The following is a 25,456-nucleotide window of genomic DNA, read 5'->3' as shown; positions in this document are numbered from 1 at the left end:
GAGGTCAAGGTTAGATGAAAATATAGGAGACTTATTGCTTATAGTGTCTGAGATACACTGATCCATGAAATGAGGTTTAGGTCAAGTTAAAACTGTCACAGGCATGGCGACCTTGTAAGGTACCCAATACCAAATATAGTTTTCATATTACTCATAATAAGAGAGAAATTAGGAATACTAAAATCTAAACTTTTCTCTAAGTAGTCACTGAACCATGAAAATGAGGTCAAGGACAATTGACATATGACAGACAGAAAGTTCATAACATAAGGCATCTATTATTCATCTATATACAAAATATGAAGGATTCAGGTCTTCTACTTTCTGAATTATTAAGCTTTTAAGAGATTAGCTAACATCGCAGCTGCCACCAGATCACTATGCCTGTCTGGCTTTCTGCAACAAAAGTTACAGGCTCACCGAAAAACTATAAGAACCAAAAAATTAGCAACCTCACTTTTTAGATTGAATGCTATTATAGTTTTGTGTACATTGAGAATTCAGTAAAGTGTAGAGGTTAAAGGATCATATACATGTCAACTATGTTTAAGGTGAAGTGCAGTAAGCTTGAGAAAAAAAAAAGATTACCATGTGCAAGTATGTTTATCTCTGGTTTAAAACAATAATACTTGTAAGATTGTAAATAAAGATTTTAAACATTTCAAACAACTGTATTTTCGCTTGCATACGGTCAGGCTATAATAAGAATGTTTAAAATCTTAATTACTATTCCTTTAGATGTGCAGACATTGATTGCTATTTTAGTCAGGGAAAGCATGGTTTATCTAGTTCAAATTGGCTTAGTTTTCAGCAACTGAATACAGTACACATTGATGCTTTGTGTATTTTGTCTATTTGTTAAGATTTATTTTGTGCCAATCTGAGGAGTCCCCAGCCCTTTCCAGCTTATTTTTACAATTCTTATTTTTTAAGGTTACAAACATATACAAAGCCATACATAGTTGTTGACACCTGTATCCTTTTGTCTATGGTCTAGAGTTTTCTTATAGTCAATCATACCACATACATCTAATTTCAATATTCTGTTTGGTATCAAATGTTGAAGACTGTGCAAGACATTCTTGGGTAGTCAAAGTTGTTAAAATCAATCCTTGTCATGGAATATTGGTTTTGATTGAATAAATTTAGTTACATCACAGAGATTGTTTCCTAAATTGAATAAATTTAGTTACATCACAAAGGTTGTTTCCTAAAAATTTCAAGAATTATTCTTGCTAATCCTTAGATTCAGTAGTATGACACTTGGCACAATGAAATTAGTACAAACCTCCTTCAACATTGACAAAAATGTATTTCCGTTGTAGCAAAGCAAATAAGGCTAAATAAGATTCATTTTTGCTTTTGATAAAAAACCTGAAATATGGAATGTTAATTTTATTTTATATAAATTAAAGTCTTACAAAACAAATTATAGAAAATTGATATAACAGTAGAGACAAAGTATAAATTACAAAAATTACAATCATACATAAGACTCTTGTTCACATTACTGATTCTATTGATTTAACAATTCATTTTGTAGTAAAAAATCTACCCGTTTATTTTGTCTATTATTAGAACAATAACTTTCATATTCATTATAATTGATGTAACTGCTTGAAAAAGAACTCATTTGTACCCTGCAATCATTACAATACAAGAAAAATATATTTCTTCACATATATTGATAAAGTATTATACAAATATGAAAGTTTGAAGAAAATTTCTTAAATATACAAAATAATATATAAATTTTAAGAAATAAAAGGGAGACAATTTTTTTATTCAAGTGATTCATATACTAGATTTTTTAATAAGTGAAACAGGAATTTAAAAATAAAATAATACTGCACATCTATTTGAAGCAACAATGTTTAAGTATAATAAATATTTACAAGGAAAACTTAGAACAATTAAGAAATTGTGGAGAATTATACAACTGATCAACATAAAGCAATATGTGTTGGTTTTCAAAATAACTGTTTATCTCTTTTCACCTGACATATAAAGTAACTTTTGTTGCATCATTCTTTTATTTTAATAAAAGTTTGTATGTGATATGAATAATTTCTGTTAATTCTAACAATAATATAATAACAAACTTATTGAGTATTTCAAATTGATCCATAATTTAATACAAAAAATTAAAAAGTAAATTTTAGAAGAATTGCAATCATGTTTTGTTTGCATCAGGTCCTTGTAAAGTTCTATTTGAGGAATTTGTTGACAATATTGCTGATAAACCATTCCTCTGTAAATTGGAGATGATCGCCAGGACTAGCTAAGAAATGGAGACGTCCAGCTTCATTCATCTGTTTCAGACCAAGCAAATCCTATGAATAATAATAATTACCAAATCACTTTAATAATAAAATAGAAACAAGAATGTGCTCCAAGTACATGGATGTCCCATCTGCACTTTCATTTATTGATGTTCAATGGAAGGTGAAAATGGAATAAAATCTTGAATTTGGCATTTAAATTAGAAAGATCATATTGAAGGGAACATGTTTTTTAAGTTTCAAGTTGATTGGACTTCAACGTCATCAAAACTCCCTCAACCAAAAACTTTAACTGGAAGCGGGAGAGATGGACGAAAGGATGGACAAATGAACCAATGGAGAGACGAACAGAGATACACACAGACCAGTAACCATAATCCCATTAACGAGGCATAATAAATGGGGCATAAAAAAAGATAATTATCTACTTTTGATTTAAACATGAATAAGTGAAAGCTCCATACTGGCCAAACTGTCTTCCTTAAATCATCTAACATAGATAATAAATGAAAAGGATTCTGAATTCTACTAAAATGTGGGTGCCTTTGACTCTTGAGACATAAAATAGTGAACTAGGCATTGATCCATCATGATTTCAAAGCAATAATAAATTTACCTGTGTGTATAACTTTGACTGTGTTAGGTTGTATACAGTCTTTGCTTGTCCTGGGTTGTAGAAACCAAACCACTAAAAGATAACAATGAAATTATTTGATTATTACTGCAAGTACATGTATGAATATAGGTACAATCTAGAGCTAAATCCCTTATTATCCAGGCTTCATTAAATTGAGCCGGGGAAAAAACACAACCCAAAAGTGGAGGATTGTTTTGTTGTGTTTTGAAAGTTATATTATGCTCCTTTATATAATTGAATATAGTCAAACAGATAGTGTGCTGAACCGCCATAATTCAATTAAAGGAATTATAATATGGTGAATTTAACACTATTTGTTACACAAAATTCAGTGAACTTTTGATTCTTTTGATTAAATTTGTTATTTTTTCTCAGGTACTTTTATTCGTCCATATTTCATAGTCAATTTCCTAATAATAGTTGTCTCCTCCTGAAATATAAGATATTATTCAGCCCATACATAACTGAATCCCTTCCTGGCACAGTATTTGTAAGAGTATAAAAGTTTGTCTTACCTCACTGTCTCTGGGTTGTACCATACCATCATCCAAGAACTTAACAAGAGCAATATTCTTCACTTTCATCAAATTGGTTTTGTAGGTAGCATTCATTTTCTGTCAAAGTAAAATAGTGAGTTATACACTGATTTGAATACCGTAAATACTGAGAAATAATAGTAACTGTTTATAAGTCACAGATACCCCTATGTGATGTTGAACGTATTTAATAGGCTAAATTCCTTTACACAAAAGGGTGAGTGTGTGACCCAAGTCGGAATGGGGGTTTCAATACTCAATATAAAACATTAATACAATATATCTAGGCTCCCAAAAATATTTTTAGCAGCATCTGTCATTGCTGTTGTCTGTCTGTCAGCCAGTCAAAGTGTACAAAACAAATGCTAATTGGGTAAAATCTTGAGTTTTCTCTACAATTATTATAACAACACTTTTACCAATGGAAAATATGGGAGAAAGGAAAGAATCCCATTTAGTTTGGGTTCAACAGACAATGTTCAAGCCTTTTCACTTATGGAAAATGACAGGAAGGGGAAAAAGATTACAGATTTGGGTGTCAATAGCTCAAAGATCAAAAATAAGATGCCATATAATTGTCAATGAGACAATTAATTTCACTTTTCTCTAAACACAAAGAACAATAAACTATGCTTTCATCCATGCAAAGACAAAAACTAATATATTCATGTTTGGGCTAAAATGTAAGGTTATGAGTCTTATCAATTGACTCTAGGAAAATATAATAATTTATTGTGGATTGAGTTGGTTTTCATTAATGTATTGCCTTTAGTTTGGACAAATATTAAAGGGTTATTGCATCAATATTGGGAAATATTGTCCCGAGTAGAATTTTAAATTGCACGAGCTTGCGAGTGCATTATATGTTCTAGGAGGGACAATATTCCCAATATTCATGCAATAACCCTTTTATTGTATAGCAATATAATATTTGAAGTAAAAATAAGTTTAAACTAAGATTTTGTCGTTGATGACGTCATGAATTTTTAAGATTTTATTGCACACTACATTTGGTTACTTTCCGTTGGAAATATTAGCTATACAATAATATAACTTATTGTGGGTTCATTTGGTTTTGAATACATTAACATTTCTATCATCATGGTTTTAATACTGTGAGCATCCTTCCTGATTGTAATAATAAACCAAACATTTCCTGGATAATTTTAGTTTATAAAAATTAATTATTAATGACATATAATTACAAAATCTATAATAGGAAATTGATTTAAAATATTTCATTCAATAAATTGTTAATTCACTGACATCAGATTATTATTTTTTTGTCTTAAGAATACTAAATCTGCAGTTTGATCAAAACAGCCAATGCTGTGTACACAATTGAAAACATTAAAATTCACCTATTTGTTGTTAGCCCTAAAGTAACTAGTATCAGTACATAGTAGTATAAAACGATAAATTTGTTGAGATATTGTTTTAAGGTAAAATGGTGTAAAGTCTTCATGCTTTTGTTCACAACAATATATAAAATTATTAATTATCTATAATTCTAAATATATTACATTTTCTTGGTTAATATCTGCTAAGAAAACACTTTTCTGCTTGTACTCATCCTCATTCATTGGGTCATGCCAATACTCAGCCTGAACCAACCTGTAAAACATGTATATCAGCTTTTAAATATCTATATTGCTGAAGGGAAGGACTGTTATATTTTCTGTGGAAAAAAAATGTATCTAAATAATCTCGGCAGAAGTCCTTTTGCACCAATTACTGTTTTTCAGGGGTATCATTTGCGCCAAATTTTGTTTTCCAAATGTTTCAATTGCGCCAATATTCAGAACTCATTTGCGCCAATTTACCTGTACACATATCTATCATAAGTATAAATGATTGATATATATGTATTCTTATTTTTTGCTTAAAAAGTATCATATGTTTGGAGATATTTCACAATGAAGATGAGCATCTGAATAAAATGATTTAAAATGCATTAGACAGTCAATGTACAGAGAGAGAATAAAACTTATTTGTTTGATGAATATATATAATAAAGATGTCAATAGAGAAGAAAATAGAAGCTTTTGCTGATTAATTTTTAGCCACATATGTTGATGACACAGTGTTTTGTTCCCACCATAATTATGGGATTTATTATTATTAGGAATTATTATGAACTGTTTTAAGCATTTCATACTTTAATGATTGTGTTTTTTGACAATAAAGTGAAGTTACAAGCTACTACATACATTAAATTAGGAAGTACCCATGCAGCAGCAGTAAGAAGAAGATATGTTTTAGAAAAAGAAACATTCAAGTCCGAATAAAGGAGTAGGAAAGTCATTTTTTTTCTAATTGGCGCAATTGTATGGTTTTTTTTTGGCGCAAATGATACCATGTAATTTTAAAACATGTGGCGCAAACGTAGCATTGGAGAAAAAAAGTTGTGGTGCAAAAGGACGCATATTTGGCGCAAACAGATCTCCCCATAATCTCTACATTCCTTTCATTTATAATTTTAAAGATGTGGAATTTCACTTTCTCAAAAGCATCATCTGAATTAAGATTACTATGTTCTTTAATATGTTTGATTCACATATTGATGTATAAACAGAATTCCTGCATCCCAGAACTGACAATGGGAATCAGACTTATTAGTAATGTTGTCATCAGGGGCGGATGCAGGAATTTTTGAAAGGGGGGTGCTAACCCAGGGCAAAGGGGGGGGTGCAAAACATATGTCCCGATACAAATGCATTGATCGGCAAAAATAAAGGGGGGGTGCGCACCCCCGGAACCCCCCCTCTGGATCCGCCACTGGTCATGACATGCATGTATTCACCTCAATCTATGATATCTAATTGGACAGATAAAAAAGCTGTCTACAACATATTGAATATGTTCAATTCTGAAAACTTACCTATCCTGAATTGCACTGAAATAAAGAAAAAGATAAGTAAAGTAAACAGTTTTGAAATTTATAAGGAAATAAATTATAAACAAATAGTGCATGTTTTTTTACCTTTAAAGATCTATGAAATTTTGTGAAACAGAATAAGATATTTTTTTCTTCACAAAAATATGCATTATATTATTATGAAAACAAATAACATGTGGTGTCTGTAATAGTAAACTTTTAGTGAAAAAAATCTAATTGTATCTAATTGCACATTGTTCGTTGCTGTTTTTCCATTGTTTTTTATTTGCATGAAATAATATAAAAAAAAAACACATACTCAATATAAGCTCCAAGATTGAGTAGTCTCCTGACCTCATCACACAAGGTTGAATTACCGCCAGGGCATCGAGGAAATCCATACACACCTACAACAAAAGAAGAATTCTGGTTAGTAACCCTGACCTAAGGCTCTTAATGTCAACTTTAAATGTCTGTATTTAGAGAGATAACAGACAACATTTATATGTTGTAATTACATAGAAGAGGACAGACAATCCATTTTTGGATTTCTAGACTGATTTATTACACTTTTGAAATATTGACTTAATCTTCTATTTAAATAAACCTATAGATTGAGATCAAGAACAACTGTCTGATTTATACAATATTTTATTTCTTTTCCCAATAATATCATGACGCTTTTGTATATCATGTCAGACTTTCAAATCATCACTATCAAATAAAACTATACAGTTATGCAACTCAAATAATATTTGTGTCTCAATGAATATTTTAGTACTGATGAAATTTATAGTACCAGTATTTGGAAATATGAGGTTTTAAAGGGTTATATATTGTTTCCATAAAAAAAAACAGGTTTCAAGTTGGTGATATTTTTTCCAAATTTTATAATTTGTTTACATTTATAAGAAAAAAGATGACATGTTTATTTCATTTTCCTAATTTCATTGGTAGGCTATTATCAGTTGGCTATGGAAAATGTTCAAGCCTCAAATTTCTGCAAATTTTTGTTTTATTTTTTCAACACATCAGATCCCATGGTAACTTTTCAAATAATGAATATGATTGATTGATTGTTCTTTGCTTAACATATAGGACTAATAGTTTATATTAAAAAAAAACTCCAGTTTTATTTTTATTTGTAAGAGCCATCATTATTATCAAATTCTGTTTCCTAATATCACATATCAAATTGAGTTTTGCCACTATTATATTTAATTTGTTTTTTGTTGTTGTTTAATAATGATCTTTTCTTTTGAATCTAACAGTAAATATTTCAAAGATAATGTATAATCTTGATTCAATCTTGAATATGGAAAAATTATAACATACACTGTTTGAACTATATTTAAAAATTATAAATAGCATGTCAAAAGCTGATCAATACAGACTATTGATACTTGGAATAAAGATTTGTTCAGCTCCATTAGCTTGCAAAAGTATTGTGCATGCATGAAGATATCTTGTACTTCTTTCATTAAAATTGATTGCCATGAAATTGTTAAAACAATAAACCCCTTAACCAAAAACCAAACACTGTCACGCATAAAATTTTGCATAAAATTTTTCGGTAAGATATATTTATTTTTATTAAAAAGAAATAGTCATGGATCAACTAGCTGTTAATAAGGATTGATTGATTGATAGTAGCTTAATGACTAGTTGCAAATTGTTAATTTAGACCAGTAGATACTGGATGAGGAATAGTATATATACTAATGTGGAAACAGTTATTAAGAAACATTTTATAATGAGTAGAAAACAGTTAATAAATGATAATCTATGTTGGTGCTGGACTTCCCTGCTGTGTTGAAGACCCATTAGTGGCCTTGGGCTGTTTTCTGCTCTTTGATACGGTTGTTGTCTCTTAGACACATTCCCAATTCCCATTCTCATTTTCCCTATATAGTGGGTAGAGATCAATCAAAAAGGAACAGTATATAATGCATAGGGAACACTTGATAAGGAACAGTATATATTGGGTAGGGAACAGTTTATAAGGAACAGTATATACTAGGTAGTTAATTGTGATAAAGAATAGGTCACAAAAATAAAACCACCTTTAACAATGATCAAAACTCGTAACCGAGCAATAAACTGTTCTAGTAAAACAAAATATGAAACCATTCAAAATAGAAAACAAATTACCTGACTTATACAAACATTAATGCCATAATGGAACACAATAATATAAAAGCAGAATAAGGAAAAAAATCTAAATGCTATCATTCAAAATTGACACAATTTTTTTTTTAATCTGTCGGCAACATAATAAAATTCAGCAACGTAGCCAAGAATTATTTTGCTAAAAATAACAATTATTACTAGAATTGATGAAACTGTCAAATTGCAAGTTCGTTTTCTCTTTTTTAACTGAAAGAAACAGCTACAGTAAAATATAATGAAAGAATCTGAATTACAGAAGACAAAAACATATGCATTGTAATAACAGACTACAAAAAATCTATTCAAGACATATATCTTGCTGAGAATTCTCAAGTGGTTAATTACTAGAAAAGATTGCTTTTTGTCAAACATTTATCTCCAATAAAATGTTATTGAACAAATAATTGGTGTCTGGAAATCCATTATAGAAGTGTTCTGTCATCAAGATTGTATAAAACTCAAAGTCATTAAAGGAGTATTTATCTAGAGAAACAAAAAATACAAAGTAGAACTGTGAGGCACTGCTCATCAATAAACCAAAAAACTTCAAGTATTAAGTCTTCAGGAAATTGGTGAACAATGGATGTGAAACTGCATTAGACAGTATAGCACGTTCTCAAGATAAAATATAAGATATTCTAGGAAGCTTCTAAATGAAGCCAAAGAAAAATGTTCCATAAATTTCATACATGGTTATTATGGTAAATATTTGGTAAAACGGACTTTAAGGACTGAAAAATCTGAGAACCCATCACATTGTCGATCAATTTGTTCACATGAAGCCTGATCACAAATTTCAAGCAGTGGGCGGATCAAAAAAAAAGTGTAAGGGGAGGCCCACTAACAGCATAAAGAGGGGCCCACTCCCGACATGCTTCAGTGATTCCCTTGATAATCAACCAAATTTTTACCACAAAAGTGGGGGGGGGGGGGGGGGGGGGGGGGGCGGCATATGAACAGCTTAATCTAAATTGTTATTCTATACAAAGAATAAAGTTTTCTGTTTTATATAAAACCTAAAACAATTTGAGTTTGTTGGTTAAAGTAGTTCTGCTTCATAACAAATAAGATTTAAGGTAAAAAATAAGAAGAAAAATCTGATGTTTTGTGGAAAATCATAATAGGATCATCTCTACCATTTCATAATAAATTAGGACCAGTGATTTTAAAAGATTTATTGAGTTTCAGTTACTCAGAGACCATGTCTGCCCCCACAGCATATATTGAATATTGGAATTTGGATACACACAAATCAATAAGTTTGTTGAGGTCCATCTTAAAGATCTGCTTACCCTTCTGGGGGACCTGGTGGGGTTGGTGGTGTTTATTCTTTAGTTTTCTATGTTGTGTCATGTGTACTATTGTTTGTCTGTTTATCTTTTTTATCTTTAGCCATGGCGTTGTCAGTTTATTTTAGATTTATGAGTTTGACTGTCTCTTTGGTATCTTTTGTCCCTCTTTTAAACATTGGTAATAATTGGCTCAAGAGTTTCCGAAAAGTCTGTGACATATAACAAATGCCAAGTGGTCAGAAAAGTTCTTTGTAGTTGATTAAAGTGAACTTCAAAAATTACAGATTAAGCATGGTCTGCATTCAGTAAGTTTTTGATGGAGAAGAGCTGCATCGAACTTGTGGAATGAAGCCAAGCATAACAATTGCAATGGTAACAGATTATTTTTAAGCATACAAAGATATATTGGAATGCAACATTAAGAATACAATTAAATGTAAAATGGCTGTCATTACCTTGGTGTTGTCCTCCAACAGAGATCAAGTTAATCATAGGTGGACTGGGACATCTCTGGGCAACTGCTCTCCTACAATGAAGTTATTATCATGTATATATTTAAATAAAATTTATCTTTGGACCTCTACTTTATATCTAAACAAGAATACATAGCCATAGGTTGTGCTGAGCATATATATCCCCACTCATAGTTCAGTAGCAGAAAACAGGAAGAGGTGTCTCACATGTTACAAATCATCACTGCCAAGCTGTTGACTAAAGTCATTTTGTTCAGTTCTGGAGAAATGTGTAAAATTCAAAAATTTCGGATGAGATAACATTATCAATAGATGTAAACAATTTACAAAGGTTTCTTGAATATTGGTGTTTTTTTAAAGTTACTGTCCAAAAATTGGAAAAACACCCTCTTTTTATGAATAAAACCCAATAACTCTGAAACATAAATCTAAAATATATAAGAATCAAAAAGGAGCTCACGTAAAACAAAATTCACAAAAATTTCATGCAAGTTGGTCAAAGCATTTCTTGATGTAAAATTAGATGTATCAACTTTGTAATTAACTTATTTTCAGTATTGGATGGTATTTAGAGGTATCTTTAAAAGTATTCTTAATTCTACATTGAAAAGTCTTCAACTATTGGAGTTCTGAAAATGTATAATCCTAATAAGTTAAAAATAAAATATTGGTTACAGAAAACACATGGGAACTGTGAAATTGGTCTGCTATGGATTGAAGAACCTGGTATGTAACATAACATTTAATCAGACATTATACAGCATAACAAGTGTTGTCTCATGCGTTATATATAGTCAAATAAATGACATAATCAATCATTAGAACAAACAATGTGTAGGACAAAATCATAAAATAAGAAAAATCTATATATACAGTAATGATTTTTATAAAGACGGAAGTCATAATTTATAACTTTGCTTTAAGTCAATCCCATAAATTTTTAACATCCTGCAAACATAAATATTGATTATTACATAATTTGGCTTAGAGTGTTCCTGATGAAATTTACTAAAATTCAGAAAAGGATGCAACTTATCTATAAAGTTTTGTTTTCATTGTCTTGCAACCTAGGCTATTGAAAAATTTCGTATTTATGTACACGATATCTCTTAAAATGGTATATTCCTTCTAGGGAATAAATTCTGTAACCTGTTGGTGTTTTTTTTTCTTTAGAATTCAGTGATCTGCATAATTAATATCAATTACTTGCACTGTTAAATTGCATTAATAACTGATCAGATACTAACATTATAAAACAAGCAAGATTTCATTACCTGCTTCAATTAATATCATTGATTTTCTATTTTAGAAAGATTTTTATCAAAAAAATCAAATAAATTCTATTAGTTAGACATTTTTTTAAGTATTTCTTTTTCTGTTGCATTGATAAGAAGATATTTAAATGGATTGATGTGTGCTTTAAATTCTCTGTAATTATATGAAATACAATGTAGTGAATATAATATTGACTTTTAAGTTTCCACTGATTCAAAAGTAGAATAGTAAACATTACCATATGCTGTGAAATCTAGGAATGTTGTACAACTTCAGATATTCATCAGTCATTTATCCATGCATTGCATATTGTGGACATGTTATTGGGTCATTAATAAAATAGGAGCTGAACTATTTCAAAATTTCTTCACTATTACAATGCAAGAGGAGTCATATAGTGCAGAAAGAAAGTATGGCCTGAAGCAATTTGCAAAACCATTTAAGAAAATGATCACCTAATTCTGAATTATTCAGTCTACACAAATATCTAAACCCTTATATTCAGCTGGAAAGTCAAAACTGAGGTTTGGAAGCATGGTTTTCTAATTGCCCATTTCTGACCTTCACCTTTTTACTTTCCTCTACAAAAATAGCCACTACTTATGATTCTGGAAGATTCATCTGACATCATTTATCATGAATGACCTATATATTACTTAAGAAAATTGCACTGTTAAGTCAGGCCAGAACTAAGTAAATGTGTTGATGTCTTAAAGAGTTCTTTTATGTACATTATGTATACTAAAATTGTGTATTTTTTCAGCTTGAAAGGGTTTGACTCAGCAGGAACTAAGAACAAATATAACTACCAAAAAGGCAGAAGAAGACATAAAGTACTGATCTAACAGAACTTTCAAAGTGATTGAAAGCTAGTTCAAAGCTAAATTTCAACTTATAATAAAACATATATATTTCCCAAGCTAGAATGCCAACCAGTTCACTGCATATTTGATATATTGCTTACAAAAACTGTCCTCCCTGTGAAAATCCAATGGCATTATAACCATTCTGCAGTTTTGGGTCTTTAGCCAGCATTTCACATACCATACTAATTTGTGTATTGCAATTCAGGAAGAAGCCATTTACAGTGTCCTGTAATGTAATAGTTATAGTATTACTTTACACATGAATTCAAACGAAGTGTGCTAAAAACTAAATTTCTCATTTTGTGAAAAATACGATATTCAATAAATAAAAGATATTTCACAGACTAAAATGCAAACCATTACTCTGCAAAAAATGAAAATTTATTTAAGTATAAGTCAGGATGTTAATTGACATACAAAAAGTTCTGAGCCTAAACATGTGCACTTGTCAATGAAAATAAATCTCTAAATGTATAAAATGAACCTAATAGCAGTGAAAAATGCCTGTTTTCACTTAAATTCAAATTGCTTGAAAATCTGTCTACCGACATTTGTTAATACAAGTATACATGATATGTTATTGCTGGGAACATTTATGTTTCAACAGTCAAGATCAGTGGTGGAGGAAAGGTCAATGAGACAGCAACCAAAATACAGATAAAGGTCAACATATAACACTGTGGTTGTGTGAATATTTACCAACTATACAGCAGAGAAACAAATAGGAAAAGAGAACAACAAAATATAGAGATTGACAATATTGTTATCGTTGCAGATGACCATACACCTAAAGTATACTACCGATACTAACAGTATATGAAGCCAAAATTATATGTAGTTTTGATGAATAATGATACCAGTCTTACTGCATACTCAACTTTATTGCCTGATTGATGTGATCAGTACAATTCTCGATTAAGACGGTGGTACTGTCTATACAATATATCAAACTATAAATTGTCTTGACAATATAGTTTATTTTCTGATAAAAAAGATCATCTTATACCAGTATGTTTTTACTGTAATAAGATGTTAGCTTAAAAACAACAAATAAACATATATTTAGCAATTTAATTGTTCTGTTAATGCTTGAACAAATCACCAAGAAAATTTCGTAATAAACACTTCCAAGATATCAACAGGTACAAGGGTAAATCCAGCCATTTTTAAAAGGTGGGTTCCCACCCTAGGATAAAGGGGGGGGGGGGATCAACTAATTGTCCTAATTCAAATGCATTGAACGTAAAAAAAACCAACCTGGAACCCCCATTTCCCCTCTGGCTCCTGAGGTATGTGAAAATGTATATATATATATATATATGTTGGTGCAGTGGATTGAAGCAAGAAGATATTCAAACCCTTGAAATAATAAAAACTATATATTACCTCTTCAATATTATCACCAATCTCCAAGGACTTAACATATACTTTGGACACTTGTTTTTCTATCAGACCTTTGATTGATCCCATGCTAAGTGGGTTACAACAACTGTCACCTGAAACATAATAGGAAAAATATCAAAATTCTGTTTTGACAAAACAAATCATAAAATATTGATTTTATAGTGAAGTAAGAAAATGTAATTATTTAAAAATTTTATGCTTAGGAATTATCAAACAAGCATCACTTGAAACAGTAACTCATCATTAAAAAGTGCATATATACATCAACTTCATCATCATGTCTGTGGGGATCACTCACTCACTCAGACTAATAACTATTGTTTAGTTTAAACATATTTATTATAGTGGATTTGGAAACAAGTTATTGAAACTTATATAAATCCCTCTCTGTGCTGGTGCGAATGTGGTCTTTTAGCGACATTAGCCTGCGATTTTTCAAAATCTACAAGGATGTTTTTTAAGTGCAAGATATATTGCTATCCACAGATCAGCCATTTATTGTCCCCTTATGACAGACTTTCCTCTTTCCTTAAGACCATACTATCAAACGGTGTCAGGGGAAAGCAGAACATTTTGTTTTTGAAATTTTCTCCCAGGAACCTATGTGTCTAAACTATTATTAAATAAGATCTAAAAGGCTTTGCCCATTCTCAGATAAAATGCAAACATTTTCATATTGGAGTTGGAATTGATTTCTTTAAAACTATCAATTAGTGAAAAGTTTCAGTTCATTGCTTTAATAAGAGGCTCTCAAGAGCTTGCATTGCTCACTTGTATTTCAGAGGAGAAGATTTTTAAAAGTTAGCAAACTTGATGAACAAATTGTGCAAAACTGTCTTTAAAGAGCAATAACTCCTTAAGGGGTCAATTGACAATTTTGATTATATATACTATTTTGTAGATTTTACTTTGCTGAACATTATTACTGCTTACAATTTATATCTATCTACAATAATATTCAAGATAATAACAAAAAACTGCACAATTTTGTTAAACCTACCAATTCAGTGGCATCAACCCAACAATGGGTTGTTTGATTCATCTGATAATTTCAGGGCTGATAGATCTAGACGAATTGGACAATTTTACCCCCTGTCACATTTGCTCTAAAAGCTTTAGTTTGGAGATATAAGCAAAAAAAATGAATTTGACCCTGATGTTCTATTTTTAGCCATGATGGCCATGTTTGTCAATGGATCAAAGCTTTGAATACAGTTTATAAACAAGATACTCTAACGAACATTTAGTTCAAGTTAAGAAGGTAATTGGCCCAGTAGTTTCAGAGGAGATAATTTTTAAATGTTAGCAAACTTGATGAACAAATAGTGTAAAATTGTCCTTAAAGGACAATAACTCCTTGAGGGGTCAATTGACAACTATGACCTCATTAACTTTTTTGTAGATCTTACTTTGCTGAACATTATTCACTGGTGTGAAACTGATAACCGTAACTGGAATTATGACAATCCAAATATCATATCTACAGGCCAACAGAATCTAACTAAATATTTTCAAAAATTGAGATCTGAGCCTGTAGATTTAACAGTTTATTGTGAAGACTGTTTACTTTTTTTTCTGTTTGACACTGATATAAATATATGATTTTAAAAATTTATAAATTCAAATGTTTGGCAATTGATTAAATACCCATGTATTTCAGGACGTTTCTTCAAACAGTGCTCCCGCTAACATGTTTAACCCCGCCACATTATTTATGTATGTGCCTGTCCCAAGTCAGGAGCCTGTAATTCAGTGGTTGTCGTTTGTTTATGTGTTACATATTTGTTTTTCGTTCATTTTTTTTACATAAATAAGGCCTTTAGTTTTCTCGTTTGAATTGTTTTACATTGTCTCATCAGGGCCTTTTATAGCTGACTATGCGATATGGGCTTTGCTCATTGTTGAAGGCCGTACGGTGACCTGAAGTTGTTAATGTTTGTGTCATTTTGTTTTTTTTGTGGATAGTTGTCTCATTGGCACATCATACCACATCTTCTTTTTTAAATACTGATTGGTAAAGGATCTAGAATAGTTACAAGTTTGTTGTTACTATTGTTTATTGTTACTTTTTTTTATTGTTACTATTTTTTATTGTTACTTTTGTTTATTGTTACTATTGTTTATTGTTACTTTTGTTTATTGTTACTATTGTTTATTGTTACTTTTGTTTATTGTTACTTTTGTTTATTGTTACTATTGTTTATTGTTACTTTTGTTTATTGTTACTATTGTTTATTGTTACTTGTGTTTGTGGTTAAATACTAGCTATAACATGCATAAACCAACTTTTTTTTGTGGATACTTTATTTTGAGTTTAAGCTCTTTCAAATCTTATTCACTGCAAATTTAATTTTGTGATTCACAAATGTGTGCTGGATGACACTAAGACTATTAGACCAGGAAAGATTCATCCTTGTATTTCAGGTTTATCTTCTATCACAAATTATTCAAATTTTAAAGTAAATTTGGATTTTATTAGATAAATACTTACCATCATAAATTCTGAGTGTAACCCCAATTGCGTCATAGGTCAGATGGAAAATCCCAACTAAAAATAAACGTATTCTCACTGGTCCGGACATATACCCCTGTTTGCCCATATTCTTCCATTCAATTTCCTCAAGACAGAAAACATAAGGAAAGGGGATGAAGGGGAGGTGGGTGGGACCTATAATTTATGATGGTAAGTATTTATCTAATAAAATCCAAATTTACTTTAAAATTTGAATATCTTATAGCTATAAATACGTTACCATCATAAATTCTGAGTAACAGAATCTAACGTAAAGCTGAATCCCCTGTAACAGAAGAAACAGGAGGAAAGTTCAATCTTTGTGCTGAAACTATAGGTCCAAGAGAGTATAAACTCTCGGCAAAAGTAGCCATAGATTGGAGGTAGTGAGATATAAAAGAGTTCTCATTTCTCCAGAAACCTGCAGACAGTACCTCTTCTAAAGATGCACTGTTAAACAGAGCCCAGGATGTAGAGATACCCCTAACATCATGAGCTTTAACATTAAAACTATTTAAAAGTTCTGCCTTAGAAGAACCATAAGCTAAAGATATGCATTTGCATATCCAAGTAGAAATAGTTTTAACAGAAAGATCTGAGATTCCTTTTTTAATAGGAATAAAGAGTCTTGAGTTAGAAACAGAACGTAAACTACACGTTCTTTCCAGATAAATAGAAAGGATTCTTACTGGACATAAAAGTACAGAAATGGAATCGCTAGGGAGTGCAGGAATCACAACTGGTTCTGCACCCTTATCTGGAATCTGATTCTTTGCCAAAAAAGCAGGATCCGTTAAAAGAGTAACAGAAGATTTATCCCTGTTAAATCGAAGGCAAGCATCAGAAATAGAGAAGGCATGGATTTCACTCCTTCTCCGTCCAGGAGCCAAAGCTAAAAGAAAACAGCATTTATAGGAAAGAAACCTTAAATCTATTGTTTCTGCTGGTTCAAAAGGAGGAAGTTTTAAAAAGGATAAAACTAGTCCAAGGTCCCACTTAGGAACTAAAGTTTTTTGTCTTGGTCTTTCAAGACTAAAACTACGAACCAAAAGAGAAATATGTTCATTGATTCCAAAATCTGGGCCACCAGAAATATGAATAGTTCTTGAGATAGCTGATCTATATCCCTTAATAGTAGAGGGACATAATCCTTTGGATTCAAAAAGAAAAACTAGAAAGTCTGCTAATTGTTGTACAGTGACTTGGAAAGGATCAATTTCCCGCTCACTACACCAATCTGAGAAGATTGACCATTTTGCATCATAGACAATGCTAGTGGAGTCTCTGACAGACTTTGTGAGATGCTTGGTTGCTCCTTCAGAAAAAACTCTCTTTCTGAGGCTAACCCTGAGAGAAGCCAGGCGTGTAGATGAAGTTTTTCTGGATTTTGATAAAGAACCTTGCCCTTGATTTGAGACAGAAGGTCTGGTCTCAGAGGTAGAACTAGAGGACAAGCACATGATAGGCGCAGAAGGTCTGGAAACCAAGACTGTTTTGGCCAAGCTGGAGCAATAACTATGATCTTGCAATTTTCCCCTGCTATTTTCTGAAGTACTGGGGAGAGAAACCTGAAAGGAGGGAAGGCGTACCCGAACATTCCTTTCCAAGATAGGCTCATTGCGTCTACTGCAAAAGATTTTGGATCTGGAACCGGAGACACAAATGTTAGAAGTTTGTGATTGAGACTGGTCGCAAACAGATCTATCTGAGGTGACCCCCAATGAAGAGTCACAGCTTTGAAAACTACTTGAAGTAGTTCCCACTTCGTGTTTACTGGAGCAAGAGATCTGGATAGAGTGTCGGCTAGAATATTGAGGTGCCCCGCAATATGTCTCACCACTAGATGAACCTGGAGTTGAAAACACAGAAGGAGAATGTCTCTGGCTATCTGATAAAGAGAAGGTGAATGAGTTCCTCCCTGATTCTTGAGATAAGCTACAACTGTTGTGTTGTCCGTGGCCAGAATGACAGACTGATTCTTTAGAGACATTTGGAAATGATTCAGTGCAAACAGAACTGCTTTCATTTCCAATACATTGATATGCTCTTCCAAAAGATCTGGACTCCAGACTCCCGAGATTGTAAGCCCCTCCAGATATGCTCCCCAACCGAGGGTGGAGGCATCTGTGAATAATGTTAGACTGGGAACTTGAGGGGACAGACATAGGCCCCTCATTACATTTTCCCGTACTAACCACCATTGAAGGTGTGGAAATAAAGGCTGAGTGATTGGAATCAATGCTTCCCATTCTTGTGAAGCTGCAATCCATAACTTGTGCAGATAAAACTGAAGCGGACGAATGTGAAGTCGTCCCAATGGAATTACATCTGCCAGAGAGTTCAATAGACCCAGAAGTTGCAAGAATTGACGTGCTGTGACTGATTGAACCGTCAGGAATAAATGTATTTTCTGACATAGTTTTGTAAATTTCTCCTCTGGTGGTAGGACTAGGCCTACACTGGTTAGGAAATGTTCTCCCAGGAAAACAAAGTCTTGAGACGGAATTATCTCTGACTTTTTCCAAGAGATAAGGAAGCCTAGGGACAGAAAACAATTGATGACCAAATCTGTCTGAACCCTCAATTTGATTGGGCAAAATTCCTTGAGAAGGGAATCGTCCAGATAGGAATGAATCTGAATAGACAGGGAATGTAGGTGAGCTATAGTTGCCTGCATGATTTTGGTAAAAGCCAAAGGGGCTGTAGACAGGCCAAAAGGGAGAGCCTTGAACTGGAAAACTTTGTTGTTCCAAACGAAGCGAAGGTATTTCCTGTAAGTTTTGGAAATGGGAATGTGGAAATAGGCGTCTGAAAGATCCAGAGAAGTAGTCCACATTCCTGGAAGGATTGAAGCCCTGATGGATCTGTTTGTTTCCATTTTGAAGTGGGGAACAATAAGAAATTTGTTCAGAATAGATAGGTCTATGACTGGCCTCATTCCTCCAGTCTTCTTTGGAACCAGAAAAAGACGGGAATAAAATCCCGGAGACAGAGTTAAGATCGACACCTCCTCTATTGCAGCTTTTTGTAACATAGTGTCCACTTCTACTGATAGAAGTTGACACTTGACTGGGTCTTGTGTATGAGACAAACTTATTGGAACTGCAGACAGAGGAGGTGGGTTCTTGAACTGAAGTGTTAATCCCCCTCGAATTATTGACAGCACATAACAGTCTGAGGTAATTTTCTTCCACTGATTTAGGAAAAAACTTAACCTCCCCCCTACTGGTATTGATTTTTGAGGAACTTGTTGTAAATTTTCCCCTGGGGAAGCTGTCAATAACGTACGAGGGGGCAAGAACCTAGGTACTAGACCCAGGTTTCTTGGAACCCTTAAAACCACCAGAAGGCTTACCTGAGCTTTTTCCTGAGTTATTGGGTTTGTTCTGCGGTTTGCCGTAGTTATTCTTCCTTTTCTTAGCAGAAGAAGGAGGACCACCTGAAGCAGAAGTACTATTAGAACTAGATGTAGTATTAACCGACCTCTTGCCATAAGTAACTTGTACACTAACTTTGACTGGAGGAGGGTTTTTGCTGAGTTCCTCTTGAACCCGCTGTAAGGGTAAACCAAACATCTTGTCAGAGAGTGGAGATTTCAGTAAAGAATCTTTCAAAGGCTCAGCGATAGAAATGTTTTCAAGAAACTCTGCTCTTTTAGATAGGGTGCAATTAGCAATAGAACCTATTAAAAGCAACTGAGATGAACCTAAAGCTTTATCCAGTTGAAGTAAGAAGGATCGTACTTCTGCTGGAACAACCGAATCTTCGCTGTTAAGCAAATGTCCGGTTGCAGCTAGAAAATGTTCGGCTGTGCCAAGAACTTGAGAAGCACTACGAAGGAGATTCTCAGTCTTTGACCAAACAGGTTGAGTGAGACGAAGACCATCTACTGGCTTTTTTTCCCAATAAAGATGACATAGATTTGTCACAACTGGGAACAAGTCTACCCAGTGAAGAATCAAAGATATCAAAATCCTTGTACTTAACCTGATCAGAAAAGGATGACATTCCAAATCCTGAGATATTGTTATTAGCAACCTTTTCACTAGCAGAATTAGCGATACCTTCATTAATAAATTGTAAAGCAAAAGCCGTATGGCCAGATTCAGGAAAAGAATTGTGAGAAGTCACAGTATCCTGAGAAATACCACAGGAAGCTTCAAAAGTTGAAGAAGGTTTCTTCGGCTTGGAAGGAGAGGCAAAAGGGATATGTGCTTCATCCCTCATCAAGGTATACACCTTATCCCTAAGATCCTTCAAGGAAGGAGGATCCTCAGTCTCCTTGGTGGGAGGTTGTTGAGCTGACTTAGAAGAAGGCTCAGGGGCCGTCTTCGATACCTTGGGAGAAGAAGAACTTTCAACATCCTCATCAGTGAGGAAAGCCCTTTCATGACTCCCAGGGGAAACAGAAAGCTCGTCATCCTCCCTCTCATCACATTCTACAGACTTAGCTGGAGAAGGTTGATGAGAAGAAACTCTATTTTCCAGTAGAGTCATACGACTGGATAGAGTTTGGAATTCTGCCTTGAAAGACTCACCAAAGTCTTAAAGTAACTTCTGTAAACCATCCAAAGGTGATGCATGATCAGAAACCTGAGTACCATGTGAAGAACTAGAAGCTTGAGAGTCAGGTACGGTGGTAGAAGGAGCTACTGCAGAAGTCAAAGATACTGCTACGGGTAGAGCAGGAGCTAAAGGTGGTGCAGTAGCTACCCCAGAAGGGGGACCATAGAAATTGTCCCTATAAGGCCAAAAACCAGGTTGGTTTGGCATAAACCCACCATAAGGGTAAGACTGTGGCCAAGGTGGCTGAGACCATGAGGGTAAAGGTTGTGTGCCCGTGTTGGGAAGCATATACCCACAATAGGATAATGGGGGTCTAGAACCTGGCAAGTTCAAGCCCATAGCTGTACCTGGGACAGAACTAATAGTACCCGCTGAATTAACAGACCTAGATAAAGTATGAGTCACCGAAGTTGACGTAGGTACCCCCCCAAAATGCATGGCCGAACCTTGTGAAAGGGTCGGATAGGTAGCATTACCAGACACCGTTGTCGAAACTCCGGTCAATGTACTGGTAGTTTGGGGGGGCTTAAAGGTAGTGACCCATCTAAGAGATAGTCCGAACCAGGAATACTTACATACGGACTATTCAAATTAAAGTCCATAATAAATTTTACTTTAGTCAAAAAAACACAAATAATTTGTTTAGAAATTTAAACAAAACAAGGGAATATATTTCCAATAAAATACACAATATATATGAAAAGCAATTAAGCTATTCAAAAAACTAAACACTTCTCTGTTGAATCTGTTTGATGTGCACGTGTGACCGATGTCGCAGATGGAAATTGAATGGAAGAATATGGGCAAACAGGGGTATATGTCCGGACCAGTGAGAATACGTTTATTTTTAGTTGGGATTTTCCATCTGACCTATGACGCAATTGGGGTTACACTCAGAATTTATGATGGTAACGTATTTATAGCTATAAAATCATTGTGACATCACAATTTCCATTAAAAAAGCAAACATAGTACTAATTAAAAACCAAATCTTCAGAGAACAATTGAAGGTCTTTCCACCTCGATAATTAGAATGAAATTTTTAAAAAAATGTTAGAAAGGGTCACTCCTTGTTGATGTAATTTGGTACCTCAACTGATACAAAAAAAAAAAAGATTAATAGGTATATATGCAGAAGACTTAAATGTTTTATAATGAATAAAAACAAATTTAAAGCAAAGGTCAAAATCTAGAATGTCAAGTTGACCTTTGATCTTGACCTCAATTTCAAGGTCATTGATCTCAAATCAAAAGACCCCAGGTCAAATCACTTGTATGGTTGTAGAGAAATATCGATTTCAAATACAAAAGGGGAGAAAACTCCTAAAAGGTTTAACCAAAACACTTTAACTGAAAAAGGTTGAAGTTGCGCCTTATTGTAACCAGTAATTTGGCAAACACATCATATCATTAACTGTAACAGTTTCTTTTGAATAACGATAACAAGCAAAATTCAAAATTTAAAACATGACCTTGACCTTTGACCTTGACCTCAATTTCAATGTCATGGGTCAGTGAACTCAAATTAGAAGGTCCTAAGTCAATCACATGTATGGTTGTGGAGAAATAATGATTTCAAATACATAAGGGGAGAAAACTCCTATAAGGGTAACACAAAACACTTCGACTGAATAAGTTAAAGTTGCGCCTTATTGTAAACAGTGATTTTGCAAACATATCATCTCATTAACTGATACAGTTTTTTTTTAATAACGATAACAAGCAAAATTCAAAATTTTTAACATGACCTTGACCTTTGACCTTGACCTCAATTTCCTTTATATGGACCAAGGACTTCATATAAAAAGACTGTAGGCCTCTACAACTTTTACCGTATGAATTACCACAACATATCGTTTATTTTAAATTTTCAAAGGGAAATAACTCCCATCAGATGTCTTCTGATCACTTCAGTCTAAAAAAATTTTTACCCCTTGTCAGATTTGCTCTAAATGCAAATGAAATGCTTTGGTTTTTGAGTTATAAGCCAAAAACTGCATTTTACCCCTATGTTCTATTTTTAGCCATGGCGGCCATCTTGGTTGGTTGGCCGGGTAACAAAACACAAATTTTAAACTAGATATATCAATGATGATTGTGGCCAAGTTTGGTTTAATTTGGCCCGGTAGTTTCAGAGGAGAAGATTTTTGTAAAAGTTAACGACAGACGACAGACGCAGGACAACGGACGACAGACGACAGACGCCGGATGCCGGACGCCAAGTGATGAGAAAAGCTCACTTGGCCCTTTGGGCCCGGTGAGCTAAAAAGGGGACGCAGGGAGATAACTCCTATAAGATCAAGTGTTCGGTCACACAGGGTGAGTTTTGAAATCTCCATTACTGAACAACATCATTGGCCAAACATCCATTTGATATGTTGTAAAACAAAAAAGCATCTCAGACGGCAGAAGAAAAAAAAAATAATCAGAAGAAAAACAAAAGGTCTTTCCACGAAAAGTGGAAAGACCTAATTATTATGAAATACAAAAACACATCATCTGCGAAAAGTTTTAAATTGTTGCGGCAATTTATAGTCACTTTAATTTTTCTTCTTGAGAAAGTTACAAAAAAATAAATTGCTCACAGTGATAAGTTGCTTTACAGTATCTAATTCAAAACACAAAAACACATATGGACCATAATTTGGTATTTGGCCTTTGGTTTCTTTTCCTTTGACAAGTTTATTGCGTTTCTGAAAAGTGTTTGCAGAACATGAATAGAAAAAAATAATTATAAATTGTGACAAAGTTACCAACTTTGTACATTCCAAGTGTAACGGTATATTAACATGCATTTTTCATTTCATTATCTTTATTCACCTAAAATATCCAGTCATATTTACTGCTGAAGCAAAATCAATCCAACGAACATAGGCACCATGATAAGAGACGTAATTTCAATTGAATTTTCCAAGGACCCTTTACATCGTTATTGGAAAACGTAGTGTGTTTAAACGTCGGTCAAATCTGAAATCGATTTCATCAGGTCATTGGGCATTTATTTTCACACAAGATCGTATTTAACATTATGCACATAGGAAAAATAATAGACCCCCGGCGCATTCTCTTTGAAAATTGTATTTTCCTCTTTTAAACAAGACGAAACAAGTCTACAGATTATGTTTGCTAACATCCCGTTGAAACAAAAACAATGTTCAGACCTAGTATTTCGTACATCCGGCCGTAATGGCGTGATCACATGTTAGTCACATGTTTCACATATGACCGGAAATGATTAGAACTTAAGGACAAAAACAATTTTAATAAATAACTGGACTTCTGTTTCGTGTGAAATGTAATGCATAACGATAACGTCATTTTCTTACTTAATTATTACGAAGATCAAAACAAGAATGTAAATCATCTCTGATTTACCTGTTTGAACATCTCGCGAGAGTTCATATTTCCATATTGTTTTTAAGAATTCTATTACAACAAAGCAGATTACATCATCTAAAATTTGCGTTAGGAAATCGGACACAAAAGTCACGCCACTGTTCTTACATCTGCTACATAAATACTTATAGTTCTCAGGATTTTCTTCTGACTATTCTTATTGGTCAATGTTCTTTGTTATTTGAAAGCAAATGTTACGAATTTGCCGGTGACGATTATCTATAAATCAGTCAGCGTTATGCTCTTCGGACGCAAAAAGTAACGCGAGAAACGACACAAAAATACAGTTGTAGAATCTTTGAAATTTGTATATTTCAATTTTTTTTTCTAGGGAAAAGTAGCATACACTTGAATGTTGATCAAAATAATGGCATCTTTAGATGTAGTTACAACTTTTCTTTCAGTAATTCACAATTTTATCACTTTTCTATAGTTATAGGAAACGAGCCCAATAGCAAATTATGGTCCATATATCAAAAAGTACAAACACGTGAAAGAAACCAATACATAAAATTGAGAATGGAAATGGGGAATGTGTCAAAGAGACAACAACCTGACCAAATAAAAAAACACAACAGCAGAAGGTCACCAACAGGTCTTCAATGTAGCGAGAAATTCCCGCACCCGGAGGCGTCCTTCAGCTGGCCCCTAAACAAATATATACTAGTTCAGTAATAATGAACGCCATACTAATTTCAAAATTGTACACAAGAAACTAAAATTAAAATAATACAAGACTAACAAAGGCTCCTGACTTGGGACAGGCGCAAAAATGCGGCGGGGTTAAACATGTTTGTGAGATCTCAACCCTCCCCCTATACCTCTAACCAATGTAGAAAAGTAAACGCATAACAATACAAACATTAAAATTCAGTTCAAGAGAAGTCCGATTCTGATGTCAACCTGCATTTCTACCAAACCTCCCCTAACAAAGTACCTTCATATCTTGTGCAATGTTGTTTTGCATAATTTGTTATTATTTTTTATTGCATTATATGTGAAATATGCAAAATTTACCCATGCCATGCCAAAGAACCACTGGTGTCTGGCCCAGGGCACTTGACAATGTCAAAAACACCACTAAAGAGACCAAAGTTAGTCTTCCGTCGTCTGCCATCTTGTCCAATCACATGAGAAGTATAGGGAGAATATCTACTTTCAATTTAGATA

At 33.3% G+C, this 25,456-nt stretch overlaps 1 protein-coding gene across 1 annotated transcript; it reads right to left on the bottom strand.

Annotated features, from left to right (window-relative positions):
• Window positions 1–1,380: 1,380 nt before the first annotated feature.
• On the bottom strand, window positions 1,381–25,422 carry LOC134685042 (palmitoyl-protein thioesterase 1-like). Its single transcript, XM_063544414.1, has 10 exons — window positions 25,304–25,422; window positions 13,795–13,904; window positions 12,507–12,634; window positions 10,250–10,320; window positions 6,653–6,740; window positions 6,337–6,351; window positions 4,979–5,069; window positions 3,435–3,533; window positions 2,899–2,970; window positions 1,381–2,333 (listed from the first exon to the last, which is right to left on the bottom strand). The coding sequence occupies exons 1-10, from the start codon at window positions 25,401–25,403 to the stop codon at window positions 2,208–2,210; spliced, it is 900 nt and encodes a 299-aa protein (XP_063400484.1). The 5' UTR covers window positions 25,404–25,422; the 3' UTR covers window positions 1,381–2,207.
• Window positions 25,423–25,456: the final 34 nt, after the last annotated feature.

This window comes from Mytilus trossulus, chromosome 1 (assembly GCF_036588685.1).
Source record: "Mytilus trossulus isolate FHL-02 chromosome 1, PNRI_Mtr1.1.1.hap1, whole genome shotgun sequence".
NCBI classification, from domain to species: Eukaryota; Metazoa; Mollusca; class Bivalvia; order Mytilida; family Mytilidae; genus Mytilus; species Mytilus trossulus.
This window is presented reverse-complemented; position numbering and strand designations above follow the sequence as displayed.

Bases quoted from the DNA above. Each gene is read 5' to 3' on its own strand.
- LOC134685042 (XM_063544414.1), bottom strand. From the start codon at position 25,403: ATGGCAGACGACGGAAGACTAACTTTGGTCTCTTTAGTGGTGTTTTTG. The intron at 3,534-4,978 runs GTAATATATTTA...TTACTTTGACAG, and splicing joins CAGATATTAACCAAGAAAAT to AAAATGAATGCTACCTACAA. The intron at 2,334-2,898 runs GTAAATTTATTA...TATTATTCATAG, and splicing joins AGTCAAAGTTATACACACAG to GATTTGCTTGGTCTGAAACA.